This window comes from Lactuca sativa, chromosome 2 (genome assembly GCF_002870075.4).
Source record: "Lactuca sativa cultivar Salinas chromosome 2, Lsat_Salinas_v11, whole genome shotgun sequence".
NCBI lineage: Eukaryota > Viridiplantae > Streptophyta > Magnoliopsida > Asterales > Asteraceae > Lactuca > Lactuca sativa.
Genome location: NC_056624.2, coordinates 211573485 through 211589775, shown reverse-complemented (window position 1 = coordinate 211589775; position 16291 = coordinate 211573485). Strand labels below are relative to the sequence as shown.

Sequence of the window (16291 nt, the reverse complement as noted above, 5' to 3'; positions counted from 1 at the left end):
TAACATTATTAGGACCTTAAAATAATTATTTGGGTTATTATTATGAGTTATATAAGAGTGTTGTTTAACGCTTATGTGATAGTATGAATAGTTAGACTATTAATTAGTCGCGGTTAACGTTAGACTAAACCCTAGTGGTATTGATACTAAGTTTTGTCGAATAAAATTGTTTTGAGAGTAACGAAGCGTTGTCTGAGTTCGGAATCACCACTTTACCAAGTGAGTGCATAGTCACTTTCATCTTACACATATATATGAAGTATTTAATATAAACTACATGCTATATGTGCATATTGTCTGAATACTTGTTGTAGGGGCGGGCAAAAACCGTACCACAACTAAAATTAACCGCAAAAACCGCAACTGATAAACCGTAACCGCAATAGAAACCGATTGTGAGGTTTTCTGATTTTCAAAAACCACAAATTTGCGGTGCGGTGCGGTTATTAGTTTTTAAAAACCGCAAAAAAACCGCACCGCACCGCATTTATTATATACAACTTTTTTTGTATTAATTGTTAATATATTAAATATTAAAAATAAGACAAGTTTCATGAATGAAAGATGAATAAAATACTAGAAGACAAAAGTATGGTTTTTTTTATGTTTTAACTTTGAAAAATGATGAAATTAAACAATTTTAAGAAATTTATTGTTAATTACTATTAATTTGATGTTTTTAAGATATTAATTGTTTGTGATTTAAGTTAATTGTCTTATACATTATGGTATTTTTTATTATTACTAGTAATATGTTTAAACTTTTAAAACCGTTTGACCCCTAAACTATGGTTAAAAACCACACAAAATAACCACACCAAATCCATGCGGTAAATAACCGCAACACAGAAAAAACAAAACCGCAGCGCAAAAATAATCGTCTAACCGCACCGCAAAAATAACCGCACCAAGCGATTTTAAAAATGGATTAACCGCATTTGCGGTTAGTGGTGAGGTTTTAGACAATAACCGCACCGAACCGCACCGCGCTCACCTCTAACTTGTTGTATATGCTGATGAAAATTTTTTTATACATGTTTAAATGATTTGAACTGTATATGTATTTTATATCTACAAAAATGTTGGGGTAAAACATGGGTAGATGTAATAGACGATGTGTGATAAAATAATAAGAGGCCTCGATGTTGTTGTTGTTGATTCTGTCATCTAGCGGAGTATGAATGATGACCACAGACTCTTCTAGACAGTCTAGTGGAACGCTAGCATGCTCGCAACCTGTAGGTGTTTGTGAACGATGTGTTCACCGGTGTACACCATCCCCCTCATGGTTGCCTTAAGGACATTTATTGTTGAGGAATCCCCTTAGCAGTAGTGTCCATCCTGATGATGATCCTTAGGGTAGGTCCCTTATGATAGGTGTTTAGGGACGTAAAGTGAGGATAACGGAAACGGGTAATCGGGTTATTGTTTGTTGATGAAATTAAATAATTTATTTATTATGGGTTGAAAATATTATATGTTCACCAGGCTCCCAAGCCAGACCCACTCAGTTTCATGTATTACAGGTAGTAACGTTCGAGCATAGATATGATGTTTTGGATGAGGGATTACGGATATAGGCCTGTAGATATGAAATAACGTAGTAAGGCTTATATTGTATTGTTTATGCTTTTGATCTGTATCGAACATGACATCCCGAGTCTTTTTAATGAAATACATTTCTACGGAAATGCTTTGATAAATCTTTATCATATTTTTATTTTGGGAACAAATTTCGCAACACTTTTATGTAAAATGTTACTCTGATTTTCAAACAAGCATAAACAAAATCAGTCTTTTTTTGCCGTGAAAATTGGGATATCACATTACGTATACTTGGAATTTAATTAAAGTTTCTTACAGAAGGGTTTGCAATTGAGAAAGTCAAGATTAATGCTTGCTTGAAGTCTTAACTTTAGATTTTAAGCACCGATTGGGTTTTGTTTGATCTATGAGGTGATTTCCGATTTAGGTTTTCAATTTGAGTATGTTTTTTTTAAGTTATGACAAATTGTTACATTTTTGTACTTGCCTTCTTGGAATATTTCTAATGTATGTTTTAAATAACTTATATTCAAAATTTTGTTGTTGTTCAATGTGGCTTCATGTGCTAGGATATCACCAAGTGATATTCTCTATATTGTAGGTAAATGATTCATTTTTCATGAAAAAACAAAAGGATAAAAAGGGGGTTGCAATGTGATTAATTTGATTTTTAATTGAGTGAAAAGGTGAGTCTTGGATGTTTCTGGTGTGAATTTAGATGTTTTTAACAGAAAACAGGGTTGGATTATGTTTTCATTATGTTTTAGAATGAGATGTTCGTTCTATCAATGTTTCTTATCTAATTTGATCATTGGAATTTTCAAATAAGGTTTTTACAAGATTACTTTATCATTATGATGATTTTTATACCATGTCATAACTACATTTATAGTTTTTTGCAACTATCAAAAATGGCAAAAAAGATTCACTTTGGATAATTATTTTGGTTTAGATGAAAATGAAGTTGTGGTGTGGAAGATATACTTAATAAGAATCTATAGGATACAATCTTCATTGTGGCTATGAGAGTAGTATATAGATTCTACAACAGGTAAGCAAAATCTCGACTTTTCAAACTCTTTTGTACATTGTTATAGTTAGTGTGAGTGACAGGTGGCAAGGGCATGTATGTGTGAGATCTAATCTCTATATGTATGTGTGTATATCTATATGTTTGGCTCTGTGTGTAAACTGATTATTATGCTTATGATTCAACTATTGCCATTATTTTCTATTACATTTATTTATTTTCCCTAACTTGGGTTTTTTAAGCAAGAAGTCTTGAAATGACCTTCATGTAAATTTTTATTTGCTTTATAACATCCTACTTATGAGATAAAGATGATGAAATCCTTATGGATTAAAGATGCAATCATAAGATTTAGTGGATTTAATTTATTATTATAATTTTAATGCTCTGATATTGAAGTTATTGTTGATGAACTATAATGTTAATGACTTTTTGTTACAGAGCTTTGGAACCCCTACCAATACTCACTTTTGGTGAAGGCAATTCAGGTTTCTTAAAATGTTTAATAATTTTTATGTTTTTTAAAGTTATAAATCAACGATTTCTCAACTCTTATGTGTTTCATTACCATTTAAATGGAAAGATTTAAGCATCAGTGGGGAAATACAATTAATAATAATAATAATAATAATAATAATAATAATAATAATAATAATAATATGGATTCCAAATAATTAATTTTTACAATAAACTAAAACATCAATTGTGATGGACAAGCCTAATGTATACCTTTCTCTTTAGAAGAAATATCTGAATGTTTTCTTGATATCAACATATATAAAATGAGTAAGACAATCTTGATTTTTTGTGAATATTTAATAACCTTTATTATATTTAACGTCTTATCTTTATTATAGAACATCTATTTAAACACAAAACAAATTTCACTATTACACTAAAAAATAATCAAAAGTTCATTTTATTCTTAGCATCTACCTAATTTTTTTGGTTATTTTATTTTTTAGCACCTTGCTTATCTTACCATCATCAAGATGTGCTATTTTTAGTGTGCATTGTTTTAATTTGAAGTACAAGGAAAATGAAAGGAGGAATTTAACCAATAACATAAGTGAAAACTAGGTACGATTGTTTAAATTTTTAGCATCCGTAGGCAATTAAATTTCTTTCACCATCTACATTTGTTTTAATAATTATGCCCATTTCAAGTTCATAAAAATCAAATGTAAAAGGAATGAATGTACAATGCTATAATTGAGTAGGTTTTTGAAAGTTCACTGTCTTAATCAGAAAATATTGGAAAGTAAACTGATGTAAGACAATAGGTTTGCCCGCGATTGCATAAAATGTGAACTGAAGTGTGCAACAATAACTTGGTTACTGAGACCTAACAAAATAGTTTTTTTGAAAGGGCATATGTGTTGGCTATTTTGGATCAGCGTGACCACCTTTTTCATGCTTTCACTTCTTTGGTGTTGCTCCAGTGTTGATGGTATTGCAATAAACTAAAGTAACACACCATATCATCTCCATTTTTCTTTCTTATTTATCATCATTATTATTGTTGTTGATTCTTGGGTCACTTTATTTTATATCTGGATTTACCTTTTCTTTTAGCATACTAGTTGCTGCATATATGATGTTGCCAACATGTTGGTATTGAAAAGAAGAAAATAATGAAAAGCAAGTGCATATTTGTCATAGTTTTTAACTGACTCTCATGAAATCAAAAAAGTATTTCATGTGGGACCAACTCCATGAAAAGAAGGCAAGTAAATGACAAAGGGCATGATTATACTAAATACAAAATGTAATGGAGGCTAATATAGCATCGTAAGTTTATTTCTATTTCTCAATTTATTTTTAACTATTTTTTCTTATTTAATTAAGGATTGTATTTTGAAGTACAATACTATAATGCAAGAAAGAAAGTATGTGTGTGCTTTCCTAAGTGTTTGTATGTAACATCTCGATTTTCAAGGCCAAAATTTTCATTTTTTTAATTAAGTAACTCATAAATTAGTTTACCAATGTCAAATCCATTTATAAAACTGTAACAACGTGTCTCAAACCATATCATCAATAACAATAAAAACCAAAGTACAATCCCAAAAATTCAATGCGAAAATCATGTGTGAGTGTGATGTGCCGCTACCGTGCCTGCTCCTTCCCCTTTTCAGAAGAGGTACCTGAAACAAAACTGAAAACTGTAAGCACGAAGCTTAGTGAGTTCCGCCATCATACCACATACCATACAATCATATAGCATACATATTGTCAGACATATCTGGGTGCCCGGCCTACCCCTTCGGTCCTCTCAACCGGTGACCTTGCCTAGCATATCTGGGTGCTGGACTACCCCTTCGGTCCTCTTGACCGGTGACCTTGCCTAGCATATTTGGGTGCTGGCCTACCCCTTTCGGTCCTCTCGACCAGTGACCTTGCCTAGCATATATGGGTGTTGGCCTACCTATTCGGTCCTCTCGATCGATGACCTTGCCTAGCATATATGGGTGCTGGCCTACCCCTTCGGTCCTCTCGACCGGTCTATCACATACTATCACATAATCATAATCTGTCTAGCATAACTGGGTACTAAACTACCCCTTCGGCCATATCGATCGGTAACTTGGGGACTATCTCCCCTACTACTACCACTATCACATAACATCATATCATGTTGGCACATAGAACATAACAGGTAGCAGCAAATCTAGATGAATATCACAAAGACAATCATCTAACATACATCTCCTAATAGTGGGCCGACATTGTGGCCGTAGACCCACCGCTACTAGAAGGTAACTTACCTCTCAATAGGTTGCTGAATAACTCGTGCAAAGGTGACACCACCGACTGCTCCAACTACTCCCCAGCTATAATGACCAAATAAACATTTAGTCAAAAACGGATGGCTCTTTTATGGGTAAAATGACTATTTTACCACTTTTGATCTAATTTGGTCCATGACCTAGGCCCACTCCTTTCTAGCCCTCACTAGGGCCCATTAAGTCCCCAAATGGCCCAATTTTCTAAATTGGGCCCAACTCTTCAAATGGGATTTTCTTCCATGCCTAAACCAATTCTTGGGCCCTTAACTGACTTATGAAGGCCCATCACGACCCAACTACTGTTATGTCCAAAGCTAAGCCCAAACTGAGGCCCAATAACTTAAACCCACTGACTGAGCGTATGCTGAGCGTACGTATCTGTATGCTGCGCATGCTGCTTGAATGGATTGTACGCTGCACGTAATGGCGTGTACGCCCAACGTACTCTCCTGTTAAGCCATCTTCTCCAAAACGACTTAATCTCTTAAGACAGAATGTCCAACTTACAAATTTGAGTCCCATGCTTCGTCCTAGTCCTTAAAGTTGGTCACTTGGTGGCTTGCAACCACCAAATGAGCCCAACACTAAAAATGACAATGACGTTCCAAAGAAAAGGCTATATCTCTTGCATGACTTCATAAAAGCCTCAAAGCTTGCAACTTTACTACTAAAGGGACTCATTGAGCTTCAAGGGTGGAAACCCTAAGCTCAAAATCGAAGTTGCATGATCAAGATCCAATCTTTAGACCTAAAAGGTCTAAATCTTCCAAAACCCCAGTTCTAGACTTTGAGGAGGAAAGTTAGGAGCTTTATAATTTCTCTTGATGCCAAATGATGAGCTTAATCCAGATCCCCGAGCTCAAGGTACTCAAAGGCTTCTTCTCCAACTTCTCCTTCACTTCTTCAAAGTTTTTCTTCACCAAAATGAGCTCAAAAAAGTTGAACACACACACAACAATCAAGTATGAGGCGTATTAGGGTTTTCTGAGGGTGAGGGGGTGGTAGGGAGGCCAAGGGTGGTTATAATGGGGTATTTATATTTCTTAATTAAACCCTAAAAATTAGGGTTTGGTATCTGCTCACGTACATTGCGCGTACTCCTGGCATGTTGCGCGTACGTGCGCGCGCCCCCCGCATCTGATGCCTGCCTCTACCCCCCCCCCCCCACGTACGCCAAGGCTACGCCCAACGTACGTCTTATGGGCGGCCCAATTCGTTGGCCCCTTTGCTTAAGTCCAATCCAATAGTCCTTTTATCTATACTTGGCCCAGCTATAATTTTTGGAAATAATTAATAATTAATACCTCAAAAGCTGGTCGTTACATTGTATGTATATGTGACGACGTGTGTATGTTTACAACTCTTAATGCTTTTATTGTAAAGGCTATATTTGTGTATACTTTGAAAGTATAATGTTTTAATAAGAAAAAGAATTAAAATAAAATTTAAAAAGTTTGAAGAAATAGCAATGAAAGTAAGATATTATATAAGAAAAAATGGAACTACGTTACTATTTCTTACATTTGGCTCCTGATTGGCCTAAATGTAACAAGTATCATGTAATCTTTCATGTCTTGCTCTTAGGCAATATCTATACATAACTAAAGATGATACCATGCCGTATGTTTGCTCCAGATCCGTTAGGAAACCTTCGTCCATAAAACGTTCACCATTTTCAATAGGTGAACATTATTTAGATAGAAAACTAACCGTTGAAAAGAAACTATTCGTCTCCCAACAAACAATATGTTATATAGATATGAGATGTTTCTGAAACAAAAGTAGTTACCGAAAGAAAACTATTATTCGAAAGCAACTATTTACTGACTGTTGCATTGCGCGAGTACCTCTTAAAAGGACCTTTGGCCTAATAATATTAGAAATTAATAATAACAGATAACTTTATAACATTGTCCCAATCTAACGACCAATTTTTTATACAACTATTAATCCAAAAATAATAAAACAATTTGCAAGACTAAACTAATATATGTATGGATGTACGTTTGAATTTAAATGGTCATTTATTTTTATTTCAATGATTTAAGTAATAATACATTTGTTCAGAAACCAACCAAAACTACAAAATACTGGTTGTACCGCAGTTTAATTTTAATTTAAAATAACAAAGTTGATTAAAGATGATTCACAGAGGTAAATAGAAAGTAAAATTGAATTTGTTTAATTTGGCCCAAAAGGGTTGAAAACGAAGATTTAATTGGTTTTTAATCAACAATGTATATTTGTATAAAAACCAAAGTTCTAAATAACTTAAGGCGTGACTTGGTGACAATGTCAAACTTCAAGTTTTTCTGAGCCTTGGCGAGTCACGTCGTCTATAAGGCGTGATGATGACGTGCCTAAGCCGGCACGGAAGAGTCACGCCCGGCCAAGAAACCTGGCGCCCTGGCCGAGCCAGGAGAAGCGGACTCAGCGCCCGCCAGCGCCCCGATGAAAGGCTCGCGCCCGCCAGGGACACTCCCAGCATCAAGACAAAGGATACGGTCAAGCGACAAGACGAAGGATCAGAACATTACTGACGGAGCCAATGGCAATGCTCTGATAGAAAGAGGCGCACAACCCTCCAATTAGCGCCTCTGACCTTGTCCCCTAAAAGCGATCCTGTCTCGTACGGACGAGCAGGGTCGCTAAGTATAAAAGGACGCATTCAAGTGCGCTAAAGGTAAGTACTCTTCACCAAGCTATTCCTATCAGAAATACCCTAAACCCCATCTAACTTGACTGTCGGAGCGTTTTTCCGGGAGTCTCCTCTCGGGAAGCGGATGACGGCGATTTTCTCTTGTGACCTTGAAGATACTTTCTAGCGCCGCACCAGACATCGAGCCAGAGTACGAGGGCAAGGTCGCATCAGATGACATAAGGCGACAATTTTGTGTATAATTAATATTTTTATATGGTATTTCAGCTATTATTCATTTTTATACACATATATGAGTTAAGACAACGTTTTAGTAAAACTTGGCGGCAGGTACAAGCCTTGGAGCCATGACAAACTTTTTAGAGCCTTGTAAAAAACAAAATACATTTATTTTTAATCTAGAACAAAACATTATTTTGAACAAAATACATCAACATACTTTTATATTAAATCTAAAATAGCAATATAGACATTTCTGAATGACAAATTAACACCGAAAGAAAACAATTCGTCGAAAAGTAATTTACATTCCTTGAAATATAACATATGTTTGCGAATGGAAATAATTAACGCAACAAACTATTCGTCTCTGTCACTTAGCACAGATTAACGGCTAGTATATATATATATATATATATATATATATATATATATATATATATATATATATATATATATATATATATATATATATATATATATATATATATATATATATATATATAATGGCATAAGATGCTATACTTTTCTTAATCATTTTAAATAAGAAAACGAGAATTCATCAGTTTATATATAAGTAAAATAATAAAGGCATTAGAATTTTATGATTCTATATTCTTTTTTTACCGCCATCAATATATCTGTGTGTATATTAAACCTTTTGGCATGCCATAATCAATAAGATATGAAAAATTCCCCAATTAAAACTATTTTCTTAATGCCTAAATCATGTTCACACACGTTGAGAATGTGTGAATTCGATTACTATAGTCTTTATATATATCCTATCAAGAGGACACGCCTCCCAACTTGCTCTTGTTCCTCACTTCACTTTCTTGCAAAATAAAACGTATTGTTTCTCAGACACAGAACCATAACCTTTTGATCTAACGATAAACAGAAAAAGGAATTTTATTTTAGCGTATTAAACAACGTGTTTTTGTCTCTATTCATTTTCTTTGGCATTCGAACAATGGAAGATCAACGGAGAAAAATGGAAAAGACGAGAACAACAACGAGGCTTATTCCAAAAAGAGGAGAGGTGAAAGCCAAAATTTGTCAGGAGTTAAAGAAGGAAGTGAAGGGTGTTACAGGGTTGTCGACTACTATGAAAAAACCAAGATCTTCATGTTGTAGCTGTTTTTCTTGATCCTGATCCTGATTCATCATGCATTCTTCTCGTTATTCACACTATATTTTTCTTTATATTTGTGTGGTTTGCATATCTAAATAAATTTGTTTGTTATGGGTTATATTTCTTGATCACAGTGGATGATGAAAAGTATATTCTATTGTTTTAAAATTATAAATATAGTTTTTATAATCGTATTTAATATTGTATCAATCATAGTATCATACATAAGAAAGGTAAAGACAATGTACAAGAGATGTCTTAGATCAATTCATCTCGACTGATACAAAAATAATCATTTTAATTTTCACCCGGTTAGCCAATCTAAAATTCTATAGCCAATATAATGTTTCTTTATCAATTTTCACACTTTATATTGAGTATTTAATTTAAAGTAACACCAATTCGGCTCCAATATTCGATGATTAATGATAATGTGAAACAGTATCTAAACTTATTTAAAAGACGAAAAAAGTATGCGGTTCACATTTGAATCTCAAATTTGAATATCGTTTTAATAAATTGCTGATTTTGCAACAAAAAATGGATGATAAGTTGATAACCACTTGATCAAACGTTTTTCACTTTCCATGAAAATCTACGTATTTATGGCTTATTTAGATCAAATAAAATACATGAAATTCATTTTTTTTTTCCTTTACATAAAATATAACGACTTTTTAAAAAATGGTATAGAATATGGGTTTGCTACTTTGCTTGGTGGCTGGTGCATTGAAAATTACCCTGAAGAGTTTACTTGAACTAATGAAACCTTAATTTTTGGGCAATATACTAAATGAAAATCGCATTAAAATGGGTCATATGTATTAGAAGTCGAGAAAAACTGTCAAGACCCACTAATCTGACACGAATATTACATAAAATAAACGAGTTTAGTTAAAAGACTTCTAAAGCTCTACCCATTCAAATGAGTTAACACAACACGTTACACAATTATATGGGTAATGTTAGAGGTCAAGCTCTTTCAACTTATTTAGTGTTTCAACCCAATACGATGTTTGTATTTGAACGCATTATGATCAGGGGCGGATTTAGGGGGGTGTCCAGGGCGGCACCGATAACCCCTGACTTTTCCGACCGCAGTGAAAAAAAATTCGAAAATTTTCAAAATTTTTTATTTTTTCTACTATCGTGCAACCCATGACTTTTCCGTGCAACACATACTGTGAAATTCTGCATCCACCCCTGATTATGATACAACATGCTTGTAATGTTTAAACCCTAAACCCTAAACCTGATACAAACTCGACAGAAAATAAAGTAAATGAGTTGAGACAAAAAAAAATAAACAAGTAAGTTTATGGTCAAGTTTGTTCAATGCGTTTAGTGTTTCAATGCGACATGACTTAACATGTTTATAAGGTTTAAATCCTAAACCTCCTAACTAAGCACATACTCGAATTGAAATAATCGTGTTGGGTAAGAGACCACAACTTATTTAAGTAAACGAGTTGACACCACTCAATATGAAAATTAAACGATAAGATTATAGTCAAACTTTTTCAACCCGTTTAGTGTTTCAACTTAACATGACATTAAATGTTTATAACGTCTAAACCCTAATCCCGACACAAAACAAAAATGGTTGTGGGAGATATATAACCTCGTTTAAGTAACAAGTTGACATGATATAACATATAAATTAAACGGATAAAGTTAATGTTAAGATCTTTCAACCCATTTATATTTCAAGATAAAAAATTCAACATGACACCTTATCTTTACATGTTTACCAAGTCCAATATTTATATGCATCTTTATTTTTGGGGTTTATTTCTTTTACAACCACATCTTTATTTTTGGGGTTTATTTCTTTTACAACCACATATGAGGCCCTATATCTTAGGGCTAATATGCTCTAATCAAAATTGGATATTTGGATTTTAATAAAATTCAGTTAAAAAACCGAAAGAGAAAATTTTCATTATTATGATATGTTGATAGGTGGCATATTTTTGGTTTATGTTTTAATTTATAACATATTTAAATTATGGTTTTGTTCCTATTTATTTATTTTTTCTTTTTTCCAATGGATTTGAAACGGATTTTTAAAGCATATATGATCGGGATGCGTCAAGGATCTAACCAACATTGAATTATGAGAGCATCATCTTTTTTAGATTGGATCAAAATGAGTTGAAAAAGTCCTAATTATTTAATATTCACATCGTGTTAATCTATTAGTAAACTAGGTGTGAGACCCATGTATTACATGGATTTATTTAAAATAAAAATTAAATATAAAATTCTAAACATTAAGAACTTTGAATTTATAAGAAAAATGAAAAAAATGTTGAATTATAAAAATTAAGGTGTTTTATTTCTCTTTTAAATTTAAACAAATAATTTAGATAAGTAAATAAAAGAAACTAATAAAACTTTAACTTGATAATTTTGAAATTTAAAGGATAGTTTATTAATGAAATTGATATGCATTTATTAGTACATTTAATATTATGTGAAATTTAATAAAATGGAAAACCATAAAATGACATGTGGAATAAAATTTAATTTAAAATTACTATAAATTACATGTGGCAAAATAATAAGAACGTGACATGTGGCAAAAAGATTCTTATTTATTAGAGTAGAAGAGGTTGAAAATATTTTTTGGAATCTAAAATAGCAATTTTAGATTTCAGTGTGTTGGTGTGAAATTTTTAAAAATATTTGGTGTAAAAAATGTACTCGTATATATTATTATCATTTATTGAAATCTAAAATAGCAATTTAAATAATTGTTGTTTTTGGCTTTTTGCAAACATCGACTCCATATCCCCGAAATTGAGAACCCGTTTCAACTTCGAACAATCGGTTCACGTCTTGCAGTTGCATACCCGAATTACCACAAAGACAGTCGAAAAAGAATTCAAAACAACCCCAAAATCAAGTTTCCTTCCGAGGACTGGAGAAGACGAACAGCGACACGACAACCTCTGTAAGATGGATGATTATACTAGAGAAATGATGGACCTGAAGACCCTTGTCACTCGAACCCTAGAAAAGAAAGGGGTTCTCGCTAAGATCCGAGTAAAACACATCTCCCTTTAAATTGTTTCTATTCTTCAATTCGTTTGGATTTCGGTTAAATTTCTTTATAGAGTTTCAATTATATTGGTATTTCACGAATTGGTTCAAAATATTTTTGCGCTTATAATGGGGTGCATAGGGTTGTTGGATCGGGTGGGTTTTATGTATTTTATATCGTGTATATGTTAGATTCTGAGGTGATCGACCAAAATGTGAATGTTTTCTGCTGTGTTCATGAGTGTCTTAGGTGATAATCAAGCTTGTGATCTTACTTTTGTTTTCTTGAGCTTGCTAGTGATGGGATCTTTCGTTGTGAAGTAGTTCAATTTTTCAAGCTATTAAGACTAATATTGTCCGTTGGACACGGATATTGCTGTTCATTATCTTTCAAACTTTAACATTTATTGAACAGTTATATAGAAAACTGCAAGTATTCAGGTTCAATGTTAACTTCTTTCCCATTAGGTTCGGTCAAGAGTTTTGAGCTTCAAATGGAGGATTTGTGTAGCGAAACGATTCTCTTTTGTTTATTGGATGAAAACTATGTTTGATATACAATGTGTTTAGAGAGGATCTGTAAAAGTATCTAACCTAATTTCTCGAGTAGGAATCTATTGAAACTACAAAGATATTTTCTTTTTTTGATCAATTCAATAATGGTATGCCTGATACATTTTGTATTGGTGAAAGGCTGAGCTGAGAGCAAGTGTATTTGAGGCAATAGAGGAAGAGGATAAGGCAATTGAACAAGATGAGGGCCTACCTCCTGCACTGTTGGGTAGCTGCAATGATCGAGCAAAACAACTACATGCTTCCCCTTCAGGTATCTTCTAAACTTCCATCATCAGAGCTATGTTCTCATGTTTCTTAGTTATTAAGGTTTCTAAGGTCCTGCTTTTTTCTTTTCTTTTCCACTAAGTGCTGTTTAGATAAAATGTTGCCGGCATAAATGATGTATAAAAGCTATTTCAGAAAATAATAGCACACTCGGTGGAATGAGAGGAAAAGTTAATGAGGCCAAGTATGTAGAAAGCTAGGACTTAATGGGAAAAGCCTCATTTCCCTAACTTTCTCTATTAATTCGTTCATTCTGCATTAAGTAAAAAAGGAACAACCGGATTAAGTCACGCCCCCATTAAATACATCAAGTAAAAAAAAAACAGCATGTAACTTTCTATCATTCTCATGGATATAAACTGCTTTAGTATCAAGATCCACTTGACATATAATCTACATTAAACTACTCAATTCCAAAACACATGCAATAGTTTCCTTTACCAAGATGTCTTAAAATCGATCGATCAAACAGTTCCCTTTTTGGCAAAGTTGTAATATCAAACTTACCATTTTACCCTCTGGTTACCATTCTTGATGTTTATTTTAGATATTTTGTTTGGCATTTAACTCGTTAGAGCATGATGTTTGTTTTTAAACTTTTAATATGATTACAGGCCGGCTTCTAACTGCACTAATATGTGAATACTTGGATTGGGCACAGCTTGGCCACACACTAAAAGTTTATTTACCAGAGTGTAATTTGGTAATCATATGGTTTCATAAAAACTTCCATATTCATGAATCTCTGTAGTTTTTGTTCAATCACGTTTCTTTCTTTTTGCAGCAAAAGGACGCATGGAAAACCGAGTTACGAGATTTCAGTAACAAGAATGGATATGATATAAACAGGAATGGAGATAGTGGTCCATTGCTGTTGGATGTACTTGAAGGGTTCTTGAAATTTAAGGTTTCATACTCTTTCTTTCCTCTAAATAACTTACCCCATTAAGTTCATTAAGTCAAAAAGAAACAATACAGTATCTTGGTTGGTTGGTTGCAGAATCAATCTCAAGGAAGAGGTAGTGGAAGGAGATCGATGATTCCAGAGCAGGATTCCGATTCCAGAAACCGTAGACCTTCTTCATCATCTGTTATTGGGGGATTAGCTCCTCTTGGAAGGTTATTATTAACTTTTTTTACATTTACCTTATCATCTAATTCCATCTTAATCTTATTATTACTAACAGATATTTTTTTTTCTTTGTATTCTAGACAAGGTTCTGGTTCCCAGGCATCTGGTAAGCATTACTATTCCTTTACACATAACAAGGGGCCGTTTGGATTCCGTGGGATTTCAAGATGGAATTCAATTCTCATAACATTTTTGTTAAAAATGACTGAAATAGCCTTGTGATTATTATTCAGACCGAAGAGGTGGAGGGTCTTCAAACTCTAGCTACAAGAAAGATGATTACAATTGGAGATACGAAAATGATGACACCTCAGAGGATATTAATCGGGCCTCCATTGCCTTGGAAAATCTTCAGTTGGATAGAAAGGCTCGAAATTTGACCACCTCTTGGCGGTTTGTCTTCCTTTCTTCATTTTATTATTTTGATTTTTGGGAAAATTGCATATAAAACAAAGGTAAACCTACTTTGGCCAATTTGTTTATCAGAAGAAAACACAATGTGCGTTAGTTATAATTCTGCTGACGTGTCATTATCCAAAGATTTCGTGTATAAAATGGAACAAAGTTTTTGAAAGTACGTTTTTTTTTTCGTGGGGCAAAACAAAGTTCACTACAAAGAATAGAAATTTGGCCAAAGTACGTTACGTTTTTTTTTATACAATGCCACATCATCATTATAAATGCATAAGTTTTTGGAAAGTAATTTTGCTTTTTTTTTTTTTTTTTTTTTTTTTTTGTAATGAATTCAGACATGGTGGGGAGGGTAGCAATGAAGATTGAAGGGTAGATGATGACATTTCATATGTAACTTGAACGAATCCAAGTACTTGTAGCTTGTAGCATGTCGTTCTTCATATATGACTTATGAGAAAGTTGTTTCATAAAGAACGAATGTTTTTCGTGTTTTGCTTTCAAATGCTTTCTTTATTCATGTTTTTTTTAGACTTAATTATGTATTGTTTTTTGCCCTTCATTTCCAAGGCTGGATTTGATTTAGCATGAAAACAAGTATTTGTGTGATTTAATACCATGGTTGTAATTTGTAAAGTATTTTGGTAAGTTTGTGTTACTGATATATTTTCTTTTAGTTTTTACATCGTGTTAACCCACCATTGATCGACTAAACACAATAATGTTCAATTTAAAACATACAAATGATGCTAATAATAATTGAGGGGGGACAGTTTTATTTTTTATTCGCTTAATCAATAATTTATAATTTATGTTCGGCGAGTTGATGGAATATTATATTCATGCAATTTGTGAAATATAACTTTATAATTATTTAATAAATAAATAAATAAGATAGAACAATATGTTTGTCTGTTTTATTTTTTTAATTACAAGTGGTTATTATTAGCATCCTTATTAGGAAAGTGTTGGCTTTCTCAAAACCCTACAAAAAGATTCAATCACATCTTCACTGATCACATCTCCACTCCCCAAAGATAAATTAATGCAAGAGTCACGACTGTCGACTAAATAAAGAATAATTTCATATATGTTAACTTAAACTGTCGACTAAACAAAGAATAATTTCTTATATCTTCTTAGTGTTATTATAATAATTCAAATTTTTAACCATATTATCTTTACGTCTATAATAATAAAACATATACTTTGTTGGAATATTACTTTCTTGACAAACTTCAGCCATCTCCATGGAGTTTTTGTATTGATTGATTAGTTTTTGTTGTTGAATATTGTCATGTTGTAGATGAATGATATTTTAGATATTACCATTGAGATTTAAATGTTTAAGAATGACATATATGATATTTTGATATTTTAGAAGGGTATATATGATATTTTGATATTTAAGGACATATACGATATTTTAAATTTTTATGAAGGGTAAATATGATATTTAGAAATTAAGTTGGACAAATATGATATT

General features: G+C 32.8%; 1 protein-coding gene across 1 annotated transcript; it reads left to right on the top strand.

Annotated features, from left to right (window-relative positions):
- The first annotated feature begins 12159 nt into the window (after positions 1–12159).
- On the top strand, positions 12160–15488 carry LOC111888291 (protein TONNEAU 1a). Its single transcript, XM_023884442.3, has 8 exons — positions 12160–12425; positions 13116–13248; positions 13877–13965; positions 14047–14169; positions 14263–14381; positions 14475–14500; positions 14628–14787; positions 15144–15488. Exons 1-8 carry the CDS (start codon positions 12339–12341, stop codon positions 15172–15174), a joined length of 768 nt encoding a protein of 255 aa, XP_023740210.1. The 5' UTR covers positions 12160–12338; the 3' UTR covers positions 15175–15488.
- The last annotated feature ends 803 nt before the right edge of the window (positions 15489–16291 follow it).

What these genes read in the sequence shown, in the direction of transcription:
- LOC111888291 (XM_023884442.3), top strand. Translation starts at nt 12,339, where the DNA reads ATGGATGATTATACTAGAGAAATGATGGACCTGAAGACCCTTGTCACT. An exon ending in ACTACATGCTTCCCCTTCAG is followed by an intron (nt 13,249 to 13,876) that starts GTATCTTCTAAA and finishes ATATGATTACAG; the next exon opens with GCCGGCTTCTAACTGCACTA. An exon ending in TTCTGGTTCCCAGGCATCTG is followed by an intron (nt 14,501 to 14,627) that starts GTAAGCATTACT and finishes ATTATTATTCAG; the next exon opens with ACCGAAGAGGTGGAGGGTCT.